General features: G+C 44.7%; 1 protein-coding gene across 3 annotated transcripts in view; it reads right to left on the bottom strand.

Moving 5' to 3' along the window:
* Positions 1-20,090, bottom strand: part of GOSR1 (golgi SNAP receptor complex member 1) — a 60,901-nt gene that overhangs the window by 11,915 nt on the left and 28,896 nt on the right. For all 3 annotated transcript variants that reach the window (XM_075904624.2, XM_075904625.2, XM_075904623.2), the window contains one exon: positions 6,234-6,263. In XM_075904624.2, the coding sequence (XP_075760739.1) occupies positions 6,234-6,263 (30 nt within the window). The remainder of the gene's footprint in view (positions 1-6,233; positions 6,264-20,090) is intronic.

Genomic DNA, 20,090 nt, shown 5'->3' on the forward strand with positions numbered 1-20,090 from the left:
AATCTGAACTTTTTTTTTTTTTAGAAATGGAATTCTAGAGTTCTATATGTATGGAGTGTGAACTTTCAGTCCCATAAAAATTACTTGTTTGTCCTCCATGAGTCACAGGAACATGAGGAAGAATCAGCTCATTACAATAGGTTCGTTATCTCTGTTCTGAGAGAACCAAGATCCCATCTCCCTGGTCTCTGCTGGAAGTCCTGCCATTCAGCCCTCTCCCTCGAAATAGAATATTTTTAACCGCCCAGTGCCAGGTGAGTTTTATGGTTCTGAACGCTAGTTCTAGCTTCTTAAACCCTCCTGGCTTTCTTATGAGAAATGCATGCTTTAGTGTCTAACTATAAATAATCCATGATGGCATCGTAATCCGATGTGTCGAGTGCAGGGCTCCCAGCCAAGTGCTAATGTTAAATACATTTAAGATTCACTTCTGAGAAGCCCATAAATGCTACTGTGCTTCAACAAAAGTGTACTCATGCACACATATATATGTATTGTAAAAGGCTCTTAGATGGAAAGCTGTTTTCAAATCTAGATTCTAACAAGCACTTGGACATTTTCTTCTTGTGGTTAGAACCGATGATGATGTCACTAGGTAAATGGCAACGGGGCTTGGGGCAGGAATTGGCTCCTGGGTCAACGTTTCCGTTGCGGGGTGCGTAGGTGTTAGTATTTGTTTCAGGTTGCAAACACTACAGGATTGGCAACAGTGAGATTACTGCTTAAGACCTGAGTTATAGACTGACCTAGGTATGGGGTCAGTGTTGCCTCTAAACTGCAGGGCAGCACAGCTTCACAGGGGATTAATCAGCCATGCCCAGTCAGTCAGCTCCCTGCAGGGAGCCCTGAGCCTGACTGGGCGGTGCTGTTTAACCACCCCTGAAGCTGGGCTGCCCCACTGCTTACAGGGAACCCTATATGTGGCTAGTCCTTTGGAATCAGAAGCAGCCTTTGATCGATGTAACTGATTTTAAATAACCAATTCTTGTTGAGTCTGGTGAGCGAAACAAGAGCTGGGATACCTCAGGAGACTGAATTTCTGACGTCTTGCTAGCCAGCGTGGCAATGGTGACACGTGACAGGGAAAGGAGGGGGCACTGACCCACCCTCTCCCCACCCTGCCCTTACTTCCCCCTCCAGGCCTTTTCTCAGCACTCCCCAGAGCAGCGAGAAGCCCCGCTGTGCAGACTGAACCTTCCATGCTGCCTGTGAGTGAAGCAGGGAGGGAAGGAGGGATGGCGGCGTGGACTTTCGGCTCAGCACCTTCCCGCCTTGGGGAGGTGCACAGAAGTGCGCGCGCCCTCTACGCATTGCCTGTGCAGTGTGCCGAGACAGACGTTTACCTTTGCTGTGTCTTCTGGAAGAACAACCCCCAGTTTAGAGGAGAATCTGCCATATTTCTCAACAGTTTGTTCTGGCATCCTCACCGGGGCTTACCTAGGCACAATGACAGATTCCTGTGCAGGTAACTATATTCGGCAGTTTTCCTTGGATCATAATGTTCCCTACTTCATTGCCATAGCTGTTGTGAAGTGACGCTCAGCACAGTGTAACTGACATTTCCTCTCAGAGGTGGGGCACAATACCCTTGTATATAATTTGTATGTCCTGCTGGGTTCTTTTGGAATGAAAGGTATTACCAAAATTAATGCAGGTCCAATGAGAAGCAACTGTTTTTACTGAATTTTAAACTGTGTGGGGTTTTTTTGGGGAGGGGGAGGGAGCAGCCCTATATGTAGGACTTTCATGGCTATGAGAAACATCAAAACGCCTACTTCTTCCCCTGGCAGGTGAGGCTGAAGACAAATCTATGTAGCTGTGACATTAAAACAAAGCTCCAAAGTTGCAAGACATGCTTTAAAAACCAATACTTGATGTTCTATTGGGACACTTCTACTTCATTATCTGCTCTGAACTCAGATCCTCTCACTTGTTGCATTTAACTTATACAGAGGTTGTTTTGTAGGAAGATGTCCCAAACCCTAGTATTAAATTACTGCAACAGTTCTGGCTCACTTTTTCCAACATGTTTTGTCTGCCATCTTTCCAATTAGAGCAAACAAGGATGAAAAATAAAGGAACATCTATTCCCCAGTTGCTCAAAAAAGATGCTAAATAACAAGCCATCATTAAGGCTAGGATACCTAAGGAGACTGCATTTCTGATTTTCCGCCATTATTGAAGCTAAAACTCAAATAAGATCTTCCTCCGTAGCCACCCATCATATTCTGCAATGAAGTCAAAGTTTAATAACAACAAATTGTACTGTGGCACCTTAGAGACTAACAAAAATATATAGGATCATGAGCTTCCATGGGTGAAATCCACACGGTTTAATTTAAGTGGAGTACGGCCAACCCCAAAGTTCAAAAATAATGTCCAAAAATATGACATTGGCCCACAAATCATGATATTGTTATAGATTAATTCATGCTTTTTGGTCTGTCTCCTGATTTTTAATTCCCCTGTGGGGGAATGGTGGGCATCACGATTCTTGCTTTCTGTTCCTGGCTCTGAGAACAGATTGTTGTTAGCGGTTACAGACACAATGCCCCTGTTTGGGTCACCTATTGCCGGTGAACCTGAGACCTATGGGTTAGAAAGCACGAATCTCCATCACTTGAGCTAAAGCATGGAAACAGGACCAGGCCGCAGACCTTTTAACGTGACTGAGCTGCTGGAGAGTGAGAGCGCCACACACAATTAGTGCAGATTAAAGAAAAGTAATATACCATGTTGCTTTGGAAAGGCTGCAAGGCAAAGCGAATAAGCCTTGGCCCTTTTGTATCTGAGCAAGTCTAGAGCCAAGGGGTGGGCTGTTTAAGAGGGAAGGTGAACATTTTCCTTTACTCTCTCCCATCAAATAAGTCACTCCATCTCCAAATAGAAGGCAATTTCTCCCTAAAGTAAACAAACTGTATTGACAATCACCACCAGGGTTGAAGGGCTTTTTGCAAAATCTTAACAGAAATACTAAATAGGAGGTATCTATGGAACTTTTTATAATGACTAGTCAGACAGAGCTTGCAGTCTGATGTATGCTTCAAAGCAAACCCCCGCCAAACAGTGTTCCAAAAAGTACGTGGGGCAAATGAAAAATACAGTCACTAGGAAGCCAGTTCCCTATCTTGAGGAAATGATAAAAGTCTGAAAATGGAGCAGAAAATCGGAGACCACTAACTACACACTGAATTATATCACCAGACATTTACGTTGAAATCAGCCCAAGGCAAGTGAATGTTGCCTCAAAAGAACTGCCGTGCAAGGCAGCACGTTCCCACCCATCTCCGGGCAGAAACACACGGCTTTAGAAAACCTTGCGCCACATAAGAGCTTTTAGCAATCGTAAAAACAGATCTCGAGTTTCTCAATGCCCAGGCCGCCTTGGGGAAGCCAGAGCTCCATTAGTCACAGAACAGAGCAAGCATACGCAGCAGCACAGGGAAGACCCTGGCATCCCTCCCCGGCCCATCCCTTGCTCGCTGGGCCTATGGACTCCTTAACCTCCCTGCTGTGACTGCCAAGCAGGAGATGGGGGGGGGGCCAGATAGTGCTAGGTGGGTTGGTGGAATGTGACCATCTATCCCCTGGTAACAGGTCCCAGGTCATCCACAAAGGTCCCCCACAACCACAAGAGGCACTTTCCAATGTTTCTATGTTGGCTGCTTAGTAACAAACCTTTTCAAAACCAATTCATAGGAATTCTGCAGCTTTCAGCGTTAGTCAAACAAACAGGCAACTACAGCAGGTGCAACTTTAGAAGACAGACAAGTATTAGCAGCCCAATAAGCTAATTACATCACAGTCACTCAAGGAATGAGCAATCCAACGGCCTCCTCTACACAGGTCCATGGGTTTTAACTGGGCAGCAATGGACAATGCTGGAATTAATAGCTGGAGGATTTTCTATCTGGTAAATGTCCTTAAAATGCAGTGAGGGTTACCACTAATTATCATCACACCCGAATGCTTGCAATTACTGGAGAAGGAAAAAGGAAAAAAAAAAAAATTCAGTTCTGGCTTTAAGCAGAGTCTGAATTGTGACACCTAAAATGAAGCAATGCAAATTAAATTACATATCCGGGTAACTGCAGCTTGTGGTTATCAAGCAAACCAGATTTCATAAGATACAATGGAGAAGCTTTCTGGCACCAGATGGGATATGGTGCCAGCCTGCTCTGTAGAACTAATGACTTGTGCAATGAAGCCAGGAACCCGGATTCCCAGAGGCAAAGTTCATCTGTTAACACAAAAGACACACCTCCAAGCACTGAGTGAAAGCAAAGAGCTCAGAACCCAGCCAGTCAATATACTGTAGGCAGAGGGGCCAACAGACTTGCCAGGCCCCTGGCCAAGGTGGGGTGGCCCACCTCTCCTCTCCCAGAAGGGGCGGAGCTTCAGGTAGAAGGGGTGTGGCTGGGTAGCCAGCTCTCAAGCACTGCTCAGTATATGCTGCGGTGGCCCTCCCAGCCCCGAGAACGGCCTGGAGCGCACTGCATGGCGCTCCGGCAGTGACTTAAAGGGGCCAGGGCTCTTGCCACCTCTACTCTTGTGGTAGCAGCAGCATCAACCATGAGCCCTGGGGCCTTGTGAATCACCAGGACCCAAGGCAACTGCCCCCTCTGTCCTCCCCATCAGTGGGCCTGACTGAGAGCAATTTCTATCACAAGCACATCTCCCCAGAGGCGCTGAGCCACAATCCAGAGAATAAGTGGGTGACAAGCGATAAAACACTTGGTCACTTTGCAGAAGATCACACCTCAAGACTTTCAGGCCTTTTAGCTCAGTGTTTCTCAACCAGTGGGGTCCCCATAGGGGTACTCAAAAGAAGTTTGGGGGGTACGTCAACACAACTGAAATTTGGAGAAAACTGAAATTTTGTTTTAAGTTGTACAGCGCTTTATTCTTTTTGTACTTTTTACACCCAAAAATGTCATCACCTGCCTGGCTACAATTAAGTTGTTTAAACAAATGTGTTGCAATGGTAGAAAAAATTGTTTGTGTCTAAAAACTGTAGGTACTGGGGGTACTTTTTTTAAAGGGGTACTTTATTAAAAAAAAGGTTGAGAAACACTGCTCTAGCTAGCAGGTAGCAAGGAAGAGACTACAAGAAATGCAGAGTTGATGCTTAGTTTTCACAGGAAGAGAGTTAGCATTGAATGATTCTTAGCAAAAGCTGTTTCGAACAAAGCCGCGTAGTGGGGGGTTTTAATCCGGAGAGCCAGTTTTTGCAGCCGTCTTCAGACATTCACGATGTTGAATTGAGGGAGAAAAGCTCATGTAAATAAATATCCGTCTTTCTACGTATCACAGTGCTGACCACTTTAATAGCTTCTGTTAGCTTGATACACCTCCTGATACATTACTGTGTTTCAACCCGTTTCATCGCAACACTAATTGTATTGAGCTCACTGTACTTCAGCTAGCTAGCCAGCCAGCCCTTAATGGATACACTTCGAATCCTGCCGCCCCCTCTTAGCAGCACTGTTGATTGCCTATCCCATCATATGTATTATTTGAAAGAAAATCTTCTTGAATGTTTTTTATGAGAGACCATCTAAAACTTATGACTTATTGCAAGAACTCTTAATTATTTTTGTGCAAAATCCCAGTGATAGCGGGAAAACTGGAAAAGGCATGCAAGACAAAAATAATTTATAATTCTGGCATAGGGTGCTTCAGAAATCTGACAAATTTCCAGTCCAGTGCAAAATGGTAGGATTTCAAACACACAAACAGAAATAAATAAATCACTGACCAAACACACACACAAACACACAACAGTAATAACCATGCAGGTGTGTCTGGAAAAACCTCCTCTCCTAGGTGGACTGCAATGCTAGGGTAGCGAATGTGGTTAAGGGTTACAGAAGCACTAATTCCTTTATGGGAAGAAGGTGCTTCAGATTCTCAGAATAGTTCTTAATCTGCTAGCCGGCCTGAGCACTGTTACACTAAATGGTATACCGCATCTTAATAATTACTGCCTGAACATACATCTGTCTTCACAGATACAAGTTTAAACTGGTAAATTAAAATGGGCAAAACACTGTAATGACAGCGCTGCATTGCTCATGGATGGAAACTAACTGCTCTAATTTTGTTTGCAATCCACTGCACAAGAGGCTCAAGATGGATGTTTTGTACATAAAATGACTGATGGGAAGCTGTTCAAAGTAAAGCTACTACTGACCCTGTGAAAGAGAATACAAAATTAGAAACTCCATGCCTACCTTATTGTTTCTTCTATCAGCCGATCGGAGCTGGAAGCAAAAAGAAAATGATGGTCAAAAACATAACAAGCACTAACTATTGTAGATAATAACAGCGATGTTTTTCAGAATACTTCCCTTTATCAGGTTAGCCCTGGTGGTGAAATATTTTGGGCCACTAAAATGAAGATGTGGCCTGTATAATGCAAGTCTTAGCAGAAGATACAAGAGAAACCCTTGATGGGTACATATTGTATGGATTTATTTGGTGAGAGCATAACCTCATCCTCTTCACCATCTCGAAGCCTGGGCAAAGCCCAAATCAGACTAAAAGTTATCAACCTGGTCAAAACATAAAAGCCAAAGCTGAATTCCCTTTGACTAAATCTACACAAACAGTTCTGGAACTAAAATACAGGACTATGTAGCACTTTGAAGACTAACAAGATGGTTTATTAGATGATGAGCTTTCGAGGGCCAGACCCACTTCCTCAGATCAAATACTATTTGATCTGAGGAAGTGGGTCTGGCCCACGAAAGCTCATCATCTAATAAACCATCTTGTTAGTCTTTAAAGTGTTACATAGTCCTGTCTTTTGTTTCAGCTACACCAGACTAACATGGCTACATTTCTATCACTGTTCTGGAACTATTTGCTGAATATAGCAGATCTCCAGGCCAAGCTACTTCTGAGATAGCACTGGGTGGCATCGAGAAACAAGTTAGGGCTAGAATATTATAGCCTCAAGCTGTGGAATGTAGAACGTGAGAGCCACACGTGTGCCAGCTGACAGCTGTTATTCCAGAAGTTCAATGCTGCCTCCCTAGGACTATGAAGCCCACAGCAGTGCTCTGTGGAGACAATGTCACATTTAAGAAGAACATTTAAATAAAACACAGAAGCCACAGGAGATTAGGGAACAAACAAAATGCGGGAATATTCAACATTTTATTTTGTCTATAGCTCAGGTTTATTGTAAATACCCAGTTTCATTTCAAAGCCATACTTCTAGCAAGCTACAAAACACTGAAAACAGAAGTGTTTACAATAGAGCAGGTAAAACTGTTAATGCAGCAGCACAATGTATCTAGGTACCTGTTCTACACTTTGTCATCACCACATTTCAGTATCCATCATCAGGTGACATTCTACATTTCTAAATTTTAAGAAAATCTAGTCTAGTATATTTTTTCAATGCACAATTAAAACAACACTCAGCATTAGATTAGGAGTGTAAAACAACAGCCACAAAAAAATCTCTGATCAGCACGAATTAGCAAAATGAAACAAAAAATTCACCCCTTCCCCCAAATCAAGGGAACACGTTCAGATTATTTAAGTGCATTTCTTCTCCCTCCAGGCTCCAAACACCACTGTTTAACAAATTTATTTGCCTTCATCTCATGCAGCAGGTATTCCATAGAACAACATGAACCCAAAAAGAGATGCTAAGAAAGGGAAGTGTTTTCTGCTTAAACCTGACATGGAAATCAGACAGAAATTTTTACTAAAAAACAACTCACAGTCCTATGTTGCAAAGTCAAATTTATTGCTGCCACAATAAAAGGATTATGAGAGGTAAAACAGGCACTGTTATCTTCACCTAAGGTTCTCTTTGCTCCCATTCACTTCCAGGACTCGATTTTTCCTTTAATTAGTTCAAGAAAGTAAGTTTCCATGAGCCATCTGAAAGCAGAGCTGATTTCTGCCTCCTCTTTGCAACAATCTGCCAATTTGAAACTTTACCAGAAACCCACACACGTACACCCTATCATATTAGTGAGATCACACCAAAGTAGCAATTTGTGCAGTATATTTTATATATAAATACATTTCACTCTCCCAGGAGCAGATGCTAACACAAGATGTCCCAATTTGTCTATGTTAAGGAGAGTGAAAACAAACAAGCTGCTATTTTCAGTGTAGGCCATGGTTTGGGTTAATATTATGAAAACACGGAGAGTGACTACAGCCAGCCCAAAATACTCAGTGTGAAAAGAAACAGAGAGGACTGAAGGGACACACTCCAGATTGTAAATGGGGTAGTAAAAGTGGAGCAGTCCCCTCAGCCTCTAAAAAAAAGTCACTCGAATCAGCAGCAACTAAATGAGAACAGGCTAAAAAACCTGTTCCTCACACAGTCAGTTGTCAGTCTGGGGAATTTACTGCCCAAAGAATGCAGCAAGCCAAATACTGTAATTATGGAGACTACATAAAGAGAGTAAAATATCAAGTTTAAGGGCAGCCACTGGTCACTGGAGGTAATAGGAAGGAAAGAAAAATCTCCTTTTCTCAATGGCACAGAACCAATTTGACAGTCATCCTTTAGAACACTGATACTTCTGACTCCAACAGTTGGAGTTTGTGCGTGACCCAGAATGATGCTGATCTACAGGAAATAAACCAGATATCAGTGACAGCACAAAATGGTGTGCATTTCTCAGCTGCTGCATAGTAATAAGTGAAAGAGACATTGCAGCTGATGTTTGTGAAGTGCAGAGTACAAACTGGGAATTGGACATCGTGTGCATCTGCGACTGCTCTTTGGAGCCAAACAGTCCCTCCCCTCAGTGGTGTGACGTGCTCGTGTGTGTGTCTGATTAAGGTAGGAATTCTGGTCAGCTTTATGGACTCCCAGCAGGCACCTCAAAGTCTGTCACTGCTTTTAATTAAACAACCAGGCAATGCTGTTATACCTAATGGAAAAGCCTGGAGGTACAGGCAGTCCCCGGGTTACGTACAAGATAGGGACTGTAGGTTTGTTCTTAAGTTGAATCTGTATGTAAGTCGGAACTGGCGTCAGCCGCTGCTGAAACTGATCAGTTTCAACCGCGGCTGAATCTGGATGCCAGTTCTGACTTACATACAGATTCAATTTAAGAAACCCAGGTGTCCCCAAGTCAGCTGCTGCTGAAACTGATCAGCGGCTGATTCCAGGAAGCCTGGGGCAGAGCAACTCTGCCTCGGGCTTCCTGTAGTCAGCGCTGGTCAGTTTCAGCAGCGGCTGACTTGGGGACGCCTGGGGCAGAGCAGCTGGGGTGCTGCTGGGTTGCTCCAGTAGCGGCTCCTCGGCGCTACTGGAGCAACCCAGCAGCACCCCAGGTGATCTGCCCCAGGCGTCCTGATTCAGCCGCTGCTGAAACTGACCAGCAGCGGCTGAATCAGGATGCCTGGGGCAGAGCAGCTGGGGTGCTGCCGGGTTGGTCCGGAGCAGCACTGCGGGACCAACCCGGCAGCCCCCAGCTGCTCTACCCCAGGGGTAGGCAAGAAAAGCCTGGTCTGCTGGGGGGGGGGGCACTAGCTGCACCCCCCCCCCCAGCAGACCAGGGGGACAGGAGCAAAGCCCCGTTTGCCCCGGAGCAAAACCGCCCAGGCAGTGGGACTCCCGCCACCTGGGCGGCTTTGCTCCTGTCCCCCTGGTCTGCTGGGGGGGGGTCCAGCAAAGCCTCTGGACCCCACCAGCAGACCAGGGACACCCGAGCAAAGCCGCCGCCTGGGCGGCTTTGCTCCCGGGCAAACGAGCAAAGCCGCCCAGGCGGCGGCTTTGCTCTGGTGTCCCTGGTCTGCTGGGGGGGTCCAGCGGCTTTGCTGGACCCCCCCAGCAGACCAGGGGGACAGGAGCAAAGCCGCGGAGCACGTCCGCAGCGGGACAGCCCGGACACGCCTGGGCTGTCCTGCTGCGGGCGTGCTCCAAGGCTTTGCTCCCCGTCTCCCTGCAGACCAGGGAGACGGAGAGCAAAGCCGCCCAGGTGGCGGGAGTCCCGCTGCCTGGGCGGCTTTGCTCCGGGGCAAACGAACAAAGCCGCCCAGGCAGCAGGACTCCCGCCGCCTGGGCGGCTTTGCTCGGGTGTCCTTGGTGTGCTGGGGGGGTCCAGCGGCTTTGCTGGTCCCCCCCCCCAGCAGACCAGGGAGAAGCTTTTCTCGCCCCGGAGGACACGGGTGGCGACCCGCCGCCCTTGAGCTCCGGGGCGAGAAAAGCCCCATTCGTAAGTGCGGATCCGACATAAGTCGGATCCGTGTAAGTCGGGGACTGCCTGTATTGTCGTCTCAAGAATGACTACTGCTGAATACATGAAAATCTTGGAATGGCAAGGCAATCTCCCCTCCCCCGCCTCCAAAAAACTCCCAAGTAAAAAAACCCAAATGTTTTTGCCAGATAAAATGTATTTTTCTGGATCTCCTCTCTTCTGCTGTTCATCATGCCACAAAGGAATAGAATTTTATAATCCAAATCAATTAAAAAACCACAAGTAAAGTGTTCTTGAAAATGAGATTCCCACAAAGTTTGGGATAGAGAAGTGAGTTTCCTTTGATTTAAAGGAAGCATTTAAATCTACTAGAACACTTCCATTTCAGTGGAGCGGAGCAACCAGAAGAGCCAAAGTGGTTCACGCAGAGACCTACATGACTGACACACTCTGCTCTAGTCTTCCAGAAATTGAGGGCAGGAAGTGATGGCTTGCCGCTTTGCCAAGGAGTCCACTCACTGCTCTACCCTTAACAAGCAAGCACTCTTTAGTCAGCTTTATTATTTAACCAGAAGATTAAATACCAACGCCTCACATTCAAAGCTTCCGTCCCACACTCTGTACAGCAGATTAACAAGGAATTTCATCATACAGAGCTGATTATGCCTCAGCTGCAGTATTTGGCTTTAAAATACAGTTAAACGTAACAGACAAATTCAAAATGCTGTCAGATCCTCACCCAGCTCAGTTCAATGCATAGGAGTTTTGACAGACTACGCTTCGGGGTGAAAAAAGGTATTTTCATAGCAATAACAGTTTACTATGAAATATTCAAAATGAAGTCACGTGTGTTTATTTCCATTCCCATTACATCGGATTACCAAAATGTGCGTAAACAGACTCTTTAAGTCTTCCAGTTGGATGAATCTCATGCCGTCTTCACAGAGTGCATCTGCTCTGAAGCCACTTGGTCACCAATACTGAATGAATCAAGCAACGGGTTACCTTATTTCTACAGCACCTCACATCCCCAACACACTCCACACGCACAAATTAACACCAAAATAAAGCTCTCTTTTCTCTTTGTGGTGAAGAGTGGCAGAGGTGGGTGATCTATGCCAAAACACAAATCGGACATCTGGTACATTCTTTCATAAATGGTATAGAATATGAAAAGTGTGCAAAGACTAATTAGTAGCTAACTGAGGAAAGAGGGAATTAATTTCTCCACTTAACTGACAAGCTCAAAGCATAGACAAGTGGGTCCCTTAGAAAACACCATGATGTTGCAGTTCTGTTTTCCCAACAAAAAACTGCAAATCTAGTGGACATTTCACTGTGAATATCCAAGCAAGCAACTATTGTTCAGGGCAGCATTACTCTGATTTGCCATCTGTTTCAATATGCCAGGCATTTTCACCTGTCCACGCAGATGGAGCTTTCACAAAGTCATTTAAAAATACATATGGACTGAATGATGAAAAGATGCTGAAACAATCAAATACTCTAGCACCTGGCATGAATCCAAGTGCAGCAATAATGCATATGAAATAATCAGGCCTTTGTGCAAGTACTGTAACAGGAAAGATCTTCTAGTTTGTCATCTAGATAAAGACAGCTACATTAATGCAAGCAATAGACCAAGTGAAGCAAGAGAGATCTTGGGGGACCTGGAGCGGGGGGAGCGGAGAACCTGGCTCACAATTCAAAAAAATGCAACCACCAAATAACCTGCCTCCCAATTCAGGTGTACCATCTACAGAGCCATGAATTCAGTCACTGGTACAGACGGTCACCGTTTAATTACAAAGTGGGAGAAATCCTTGTCAACATCTCGAGTACAGACATCACTAAGGCCAGGATTTCACCCAGGGTTTACTTGACAGGGAATTAAGTTACGTCAGTGTCAGCAAGACAGTTACTTTGTGCACACCCCAAAAGCCTTTTATGAAAAAGCTAAGGAGGGTACTTTAACCTCTGAGATACAATCAGACGCTTCAAGCATAAACGTCAGGGCCCTGTTTCATAACAGTAGGAATCATTTCTATACAAACGAGAAAACACACGGGCTAGCTAATGCAGCATTTACTGGCTCTTTATTTTCCCCTCTTTTTGTACCATTTGCAAAGCTAATAGCTGTACTTTGTTTCTCCCTGCAATATTCACTACGGGTGTGCCTCCTTGCAGCTAAGTCTGGGGATGCGGCTGCCATTGTATCAGGTTCCTGCTTGCTACTCATTGGTTGCTTTGCAATCGTCTTCCTGCCAGTAACTTGGCCCTCCAGCAGGTTACTGTTTGGTCCACTCCTGAAGTGACCTAGTTCAACAGGACCGCTGTCCAACCACCACCCCCAAACAGCCAGCCCATCTTGGACTGTGTAGCACTAGATCAGTGACTGGCAGGGGAACGCAGGTTGCCCACTACACCGGGTTCCAGCTTAGAGGCCCTCCCCCAGCACCCTCGCTCTTCAGTCCCCATCCCATTACCCTTTCCCTAGGTCCTTCCTAGCAAGCTGGGTTTCTCAAGGGAGCGTTCTCTACTTCTGTGGCTACTTAACCCCTCCTGGACGCTCACGTCAGAGGCTCCCACTGCACACTCTCCCCCAGGGATCCCTCCTTGCTCCCGATGACCTCCCTCTTTACCAGAAGTGACAGCCGATTCCAGCCTCCTGCTTTCAGCCTCTTGACTTTATAGTGCTGGCCCAGCACTTCCCTAGAGCGTCACTCCCTTTGGATAAGGCCAGGTGATGTAACTGGCCTCTCAAGCCCTTGTCAACCTTATTGTGGGTTGCACAGCCTATCTTCCAGCTGGAGGAATGTGATTAATTGCCAATATGCACCCCACCAAACTGTTTGCATTACGTCCTTTCTACATTCAGAGCCCTGGATCACCAGGCGAGGCAACTAGACGTTTCAAGGAATGTACATATTACAAAATGAGTTTAATATTACAAACACTCCCCCAGGAGAAAGTGTTCTTATTGCACAACCAGCCACTCAATCATTTTGGAGGGACAAAAACACAAGTGGAGGCTCTAAAGTAAAAAAAAAAACAAACAAAAAACCTCTCATCAACCAAAAGCAAAGATCAAACATCTTACGTCTTTGGGGCAATAAGAAATAAAACTCAGATCATTCACCTTTTGACGATGTAGTAGGAAATGAAGACTAGAATACATTTCATTCTGGGGCAGTGAATAGAAAGTTGTGTCCACCAAAGAGAAAATGAAAAATTAAATTAAAATAGCAGTTTCCACCTTTAATGCTATTGTCCACAAAAGAAAACACCATAAAAAGAGCCCTGTGCAAACAACAGGCAATCCCCTTGATGAGTCTCTAGCAAAGCACTGGTGAAAGCAGCAGCTTGAGGTGTGTGAAAATATGACAAGCAAGGAGGGGTTGGGAGACAGATTTGACTATAAAGTGTAAATCTCAGGTCTCTACCACTAATATACATGACAAAATCTGAACAGAGGCAATCAGTCAAAAAGGTAATGACGTGAGATGAAATGAGTGTTTTCAGGGACAAATGACTCATATTGAAATGGTTTTGAGAGCAGATGGGTAGAGGTACAAATCTCTTAGCAAACTGCAGACTTGCAGGTTTTGCTTCACATGTTAATTAAAACAAATTCTTGAAGATAAAAAAGCTCAGAGTAACAGTTTTCAGACTTTACTTTCTCATAGGCATAATGAAAAAGTGCAGAATGTCTGCAGTTCTCAAAACAAAGAAAGACCTGCACAAATATCGAACATTAAAACTAAGATATTACACAGATATGCCCTAAATGAATATACAGGAAGGTTGACTGAACACGGCATTTAAAGACTCTAAACACCCAGGTGGGCTAGCTTCTGCAGATCACTGTACCGTGGAATACAGCCAGAGAGTTTCACCAAGATTTAGAGCAGACATGAAATCGGTAGGGAGACAAGAAAGCAATACTGATACTGAAGACTTATCTTCTAATGCAACTGCCATCAGTATAAACACTATTAAATCTGGACTGAAACACATTCAAGTATAATCCAGCACACTGGCCAGTGGGCATATATCACCACTGGGCGCTTAATTTCTTCCCAAATAACCCACCTGTAGTTTATGCATCATGGAAACACAGGCCAAGCAGCGACTGAATACTCCGTGTGGAAATGCTTCTAACAATGGCAAGGGGAAAAAACCTCAAGTTTTAAATTCTAACAAATTCCTCGATGACTCGCCACAAGTGCTTTGGCAGAATTATTTATTAAAATACTGGAGAGTGAAAAAGGAGCCACACTATGTAGCACATTCACAAGCAGCAGACACGGGCATCATCTATGAAATGTTTTGTGACCAGACTAGTGTGTGCGTGTGGGGAAATCTGCATTACTGTATTCAGCTGCTCAGCATACATATTTACAATCGCCCTGATTCAGTCTCAATTCTCTCCTACCCACCAAAATTGTCATCCAAAGCTTTTCTTTCGTGCGCGACGGGGCTCCTCAGGAAGGACCATCTTGAAGTTAGAAATGAGAACTTGTACAGATGCTACAGTAACAAGCCCCATGCCAATACCTGGAGACAGAATACACCGCTCGATAGTGCCATATTCTTGGCCTAAAGCACAAAGAGAAACCTACTCATATAACAAAGGCAACTTTTTGACCTTTAAAAGGGGATCCGCTAAGGCTACCAAGAAGCCACCTATTTCCTTTCAGTTTGCAGTACTCAATTTATCTACAGAGAGTGGTTAAAAGCCAAATTTAAAAACAGAGACGATCCCAATCTATTATTTTGACGAGTTTGTGAATTTGTTTGTGCAAAATCAAGTCATACTTTGCGATTACCTACAGATACCAAATTTTGCATAAACAATCCTGCCATTCAAATAGCTGAATGCACTACTTTTTATACCAGAATATGCTGGGTGAAAGGTTTAAATAATTCTTTTTGTTTTAATTTGGACAAAAAAGTCATGACTTATGATTAGAGTTCATAAAAATAGTTAATAAAATTAAAATTGGGTTGCTTATTTAACTGTTATTTAGTGCAAAGAAACTTTTTACTGTTACAAATCACAAAATAATTCAAATCAGTTATGGAAAGAATAATGGAAGCTTTATGAGTTTCTGATTCAAATTTACTATGTATGGCAATTATTCAATAAAATTAATGATGTTTGAACCTGAAATCCTACTAATTTAATACTGTTCTTTTGCTTCCCCGTTGCAAGCACATTGATAAAAAATTCCATGACATGTATTTAATTTCTTGAACACTACACTGCCCCTTCTTGTGCAAGAAAAACCCTCTTGCGCAATGCCGTTATTTCTGAAAATAATCAGTGTAGCGGCATTGCGCAAGAGGGTTTTTCTTGCACAAGAAGGGGCAGTAGAGACAGCTTCTTCTGGCGCAAAAATCTCTTCTGCAAAAAATGGCAGCTCATTAGGTATGCAAATGAGGTGTGGCGATATTCCACACAGCCTCATTTGCATATTTTTCACGCAAGAAGCCGCAAATGTAGACATAGCCTAAGTGTAATCACGCAAAATGACTTTGCCTTGTCAATGATGGGCCTCATCTGCTAGTCATCTATACTTCAGAAGTTAATTAAGTGAAGTGCCTGGTTTCCTATCACTAGTAAGAGCCCCAAACTGATTAGTTAGATGGTACCAAGGTCCTTATAATGAGGTTTTTGGAGGCTCTCAGCTCTTGGCAGTGCAGGTTCCTGAAGAGACTGACCCTCCCATAATTGCTGTATATCCCACAAGAAACATGCTAAATGAACTAAAACGGGGACAGGCATTACTGTAAGTCATTATCACTAACCACAGCTATCAGAACAATTCCAGTAAGTCACTAATGGACTAGATCGGCTTTTCTTCAAGTTTTACATACTGCAGGCAGCCCCAATGTTACGAGTGCTGCTTTCACTGTACACTGTAACCTAGGAAAAACAATATAGTTCTGGCCAGGAAACAATCAATACTTATTCATTCATATGCAAACATTTTAAGGAGCAGCTTCATGGAAGCTGAACACTAACCTGACGAGAGAGTTTGGGTCTATCAAGCTATAGAACGACACACTGATTTGCATACACCTCTGAACAAGGTGACGGCCCAAGTGCATCAAGGGGAAGCGTGTTTATTAATTGGACTCTTGCAAACACCTGACCATCATGGCTCCTGTATCCTGTTCCCTGTTCAGCTACTGCCTTATCGTGCGAGCTTGGATAAGACAGGGCACTCCTCTGTCATGTGGGCATAATAACGCTTCCCTATTTTATAAGGTGGGAGGGACAAGACAAAGAGGGATTGCGATATCTTTAGAAGGGGGGCTGCCTGCTCTGTAACCCGGTGTCCCTCTGTGCTCGGACGTGTGATTCCCACTGACTCACCCACATGTGTATTGGTCTAGACACCTAGTCCCAGCCTGAGCAGATAACAAGGCTCTTCCCAAGGGGAGAGATAAAGGAAGGCAGGCGGAGATGGCCACCTGGCTGGGGGGCAGGGCCTAGGAGCTGGGAACTCATGGCTGCGGGTAATCACGAAGAGAAGGGACTAAGCTGAGTACTGGGAGTTCCGGGGCCTCTGGATCCCTACCCCAAGGGGTCTGGAGCTGCCTGCCCCCTTACTCCAATTAGACTCGGCTGAGCTGTATCTCTGAGAAGCAATAAATCCTCTCTATTCTACTGGCTGGCGGAGTCACATCTGGCTGCGGATGGGGGTACAGGGTTGCGGGGGGTCCCCAACGTGCTGTCACAGTTGCCCAGTGTCATTTTCAGCAAAACCAATGGAGAGTGTCAGATGAACAGAAGTATCAGAGAGTTAGCCATGTTAGTCTGAATTTGCAAGAAGAACGAGAAGTCCTGTGGCACCTAGACTAACTGATATATTGGAGCATAAGCTTTCGTGGGCAAAGAAGTGGGTCTTTGCCCACAAAAGCTTATGCTCCAATATATCTGTTAGATGAATGGAAGTTTTTATTTTCATGCTATTCTGTTCACAACTGTATTTTAAAACATCTCTGGAGAAAGCTTTCAAGTGCCCTGCCTCCGCAATTCTGAGACTGTTCATCGGCTGTCTTTTTTTGAGAGTGAGTGAGAGGTGCAGCAAAGCCCTGGGCTTCCAGCTAGGATCTTGGCCAAATTACTGATACAGCAACCATCTGTCCATTCATTAGGTTTCAAAAAACGATTTGTATAATTGCAGGGTTAAATACACAAAACACTGAATGTCTTTTAGTTTTAAACTTTAAAGTGCACTCTATATTGAAACCATCTGAAGCCCAAATTTGAGATGCAATCCAGTAATGGATGAGGCTCTGCAATGGTGCTTTGCCAACCTGATTTCTTGTAAAATTTCCTGCGCTCTCAGTCTTGTCTTTTTATCTGCTGATAGCACAAGCTGGCATTCTTTCAAAGATGAAATTATATGCAATAGAAACAAGTCTCAAGCTTTGCTATCAGAGGCTCCTCCTTCACTTAAGAGGCTGGGAGTAGGAATCTAGTGCTTGTTAACAATGGGGATTTGAAGGAAATCACCTTCAAAGAGGGGAAAGCCACGAAGCCATACCAAAATACAGTCCTCAGAGACATAGGATGTCTATTACACTGGCCAATATTATACTGGAGGACTGACGCTAGATCAACAGTTCTTGACAGTGAGTTTCAGGAGTCCATGGGGCCTGAAGCCTCCAGCCCAGTGCTCTGAGTCCTGGGACTAAAAGCCCCGAGCCCTGGGGAACTGACACATGGAGCTCAGAGCCCTGGTGTTCCTATGGGGCAGACTCCCCAAGTCCTGCACCTCACGGGGATAAAGCTGGGAACCCCAAGCCCCAGAACCCCCTCAAGATAATACCCCAGATCCCCAAGATCACCTCAACCCCCACTACTGGGATGATGCCCTGTGCACCCAGACCCACAAAGCTAAAGCCCCAACTCCCCTCCATGGCTGAAATCTGGACCGCAGAGGGGGCCCGCACCCCAGCTCTGCAGCTGAAGCCCTGAGACCCCCTCCCCCCAAAGCCCTGAAATCCAGTTCCACAAGGCTAAAGTCCCCTCCTCTCGTGCCTGCAGCTAGTGATCCCAAACTCCCTGCTCTGGCAGCTGAAGCCAGGACACGCCCCCCCCCCCATGTCCCTGGACCTTGGAGGTTTTATAGCATGCTGGGGGGAAGGGGACTCAAAGGATAGACTAGACTACAAAAGTGGTGAGGAGTCCTGTGGCACTTTATAGACTAACCAAAGTGTTGGAGCACAAGCTTTCGAGGGCAAAGACCCACTTCGTCAGATGCATGTCAAAGTGAAGAAGTGGGTCTTTGTCCACGAAAACTTATGCTCCAACACTTTGGTTAGTCTATAAGGTGCCACAGGACTCCTCGCCGCTTTTGCAGATTCAGACTAACACAGCTACCCCTCTGATACTAGACTAGACTAGACGATCATAATCCCTTCTGGCTTAAAATCGAAAGACTCAGCTAATAGTTTTGCTGGCAAAAAAGTGAAAGATGTCTACAGCGAAACAGGAGTTGCACTCTTCGATTCCGTCAGGAAGTCAGCTAATTTTCAAAAAGCAGATGACTTCATGTGAGCAACCAAGTTAACAGTGCCCTAAATTACAAATATACATTTTAGGAATATACTAATATTATTCCTAAACCAACATTTTTTATTTCCATCAGAAGAGTTCACAGTGAAGCAGATCAAGATACCGTGTTCACAACGACAGAGCAAGACTGCTTGCTATGTGGACGTCGCAAACATGGAGAACTAAACGACATCTCATCAAAATCTTGCCTTTGACCATAAAATTATGCAGGTCTCCTCACTACAAAGCTGAGTGCCCTGACATTGCCTCCACAGTTTTCAGGCTCCCCACCTTCCTCAACCTTCGCATATAGAGACACTGAACCTCAAAGGTTTTTGTTGATTTCACTTCCTGAAATTGGCAAAAGTCTTCAAGGCAGACAGCTGAGAAGCAGAATATTACCAGTTCTCCCAAATGTTTCCATAAATCCCTTCCCATGAAAATTTTAAGTCTATTTTTCACCCTCATTCAAGATGAACTTTTTTAAAAATCTATGAAATTTTTAGCTAGAGGAGGTTTCCATTTTCCAATCAGCTCTGATCATTTACACTTCTAGAAAGGCAAGGATGGATTCAGAAACCATTATTTCAATATAGCTTCATAAGCGTATATACATTTACAAGCCCATTTTCAAGGCCACCCCACTTCTGTAATTCATCATGGGCCAGAGTTGTGATGAGTTTTAGAACAGGACAACCCAGGTAAATGAAAACGACAATACTGCACTATCCTGCTTATTCTCAGACACACAAAACAGCTGCCATGTCAGAAATTTACTCTTCATTCAAGCTATTACAACTGCTGTTGGCTTGTTTGATGAATGGTGGACGATTGCGCCCTGAAACAGTATTTACCTACAAAATAAGCACAGAATAAAAACAATTCTATCCAGCTTGTGTCTGCCTTTGCACATACCAATCTGCTGAGCAACAGAAATGGAAGAGCCAGAACTTTAAAGCAGCAAGAACTGGTTGTTAGGCTGGACAGACTAGAGTCATCAATTCATTTTTATGAAACTGTAAGTGTAGTGGGGATGTAAAATCCCATTTATTTGGTTAACCAGTTACATGTAATGTTTAACCGGTTAACCGATTAAAGGAGGAGTAGCCCCTGTGCCAGCAGCAGACAAGAGCTGCTCCGGCTGTGTTGGAGCACCCCTACCTGTGGCTTTCCCCACCGGACTGGAAGAGCCCTCTGCCTGCAGTGGACAGGGGAGATGCTTCTGCTCCCACCAGTTAACCAGGACTGATAAGCCTCACCCTTAAGTAAGGGTGAGGCTTAAAGATTATCATCCCTAAAGTGCAGGTGTAGCATATTTGTAATAAGATTTCATTGTA

Source organism: Pelodiscus sinensis, chromosome 21, assembly GCF_052426305.1.
Source record: "Pelodiscus sinensis isolate ZL-2025 chromosome 21, ASM5242630v1, whole genome shotgun sequence".
Lineage (NCBI taxonomy): Eukaryota > Metazoa > Chordata > Testudines > Trionychidae > Pelodiscus > Pelodiscus sinensis.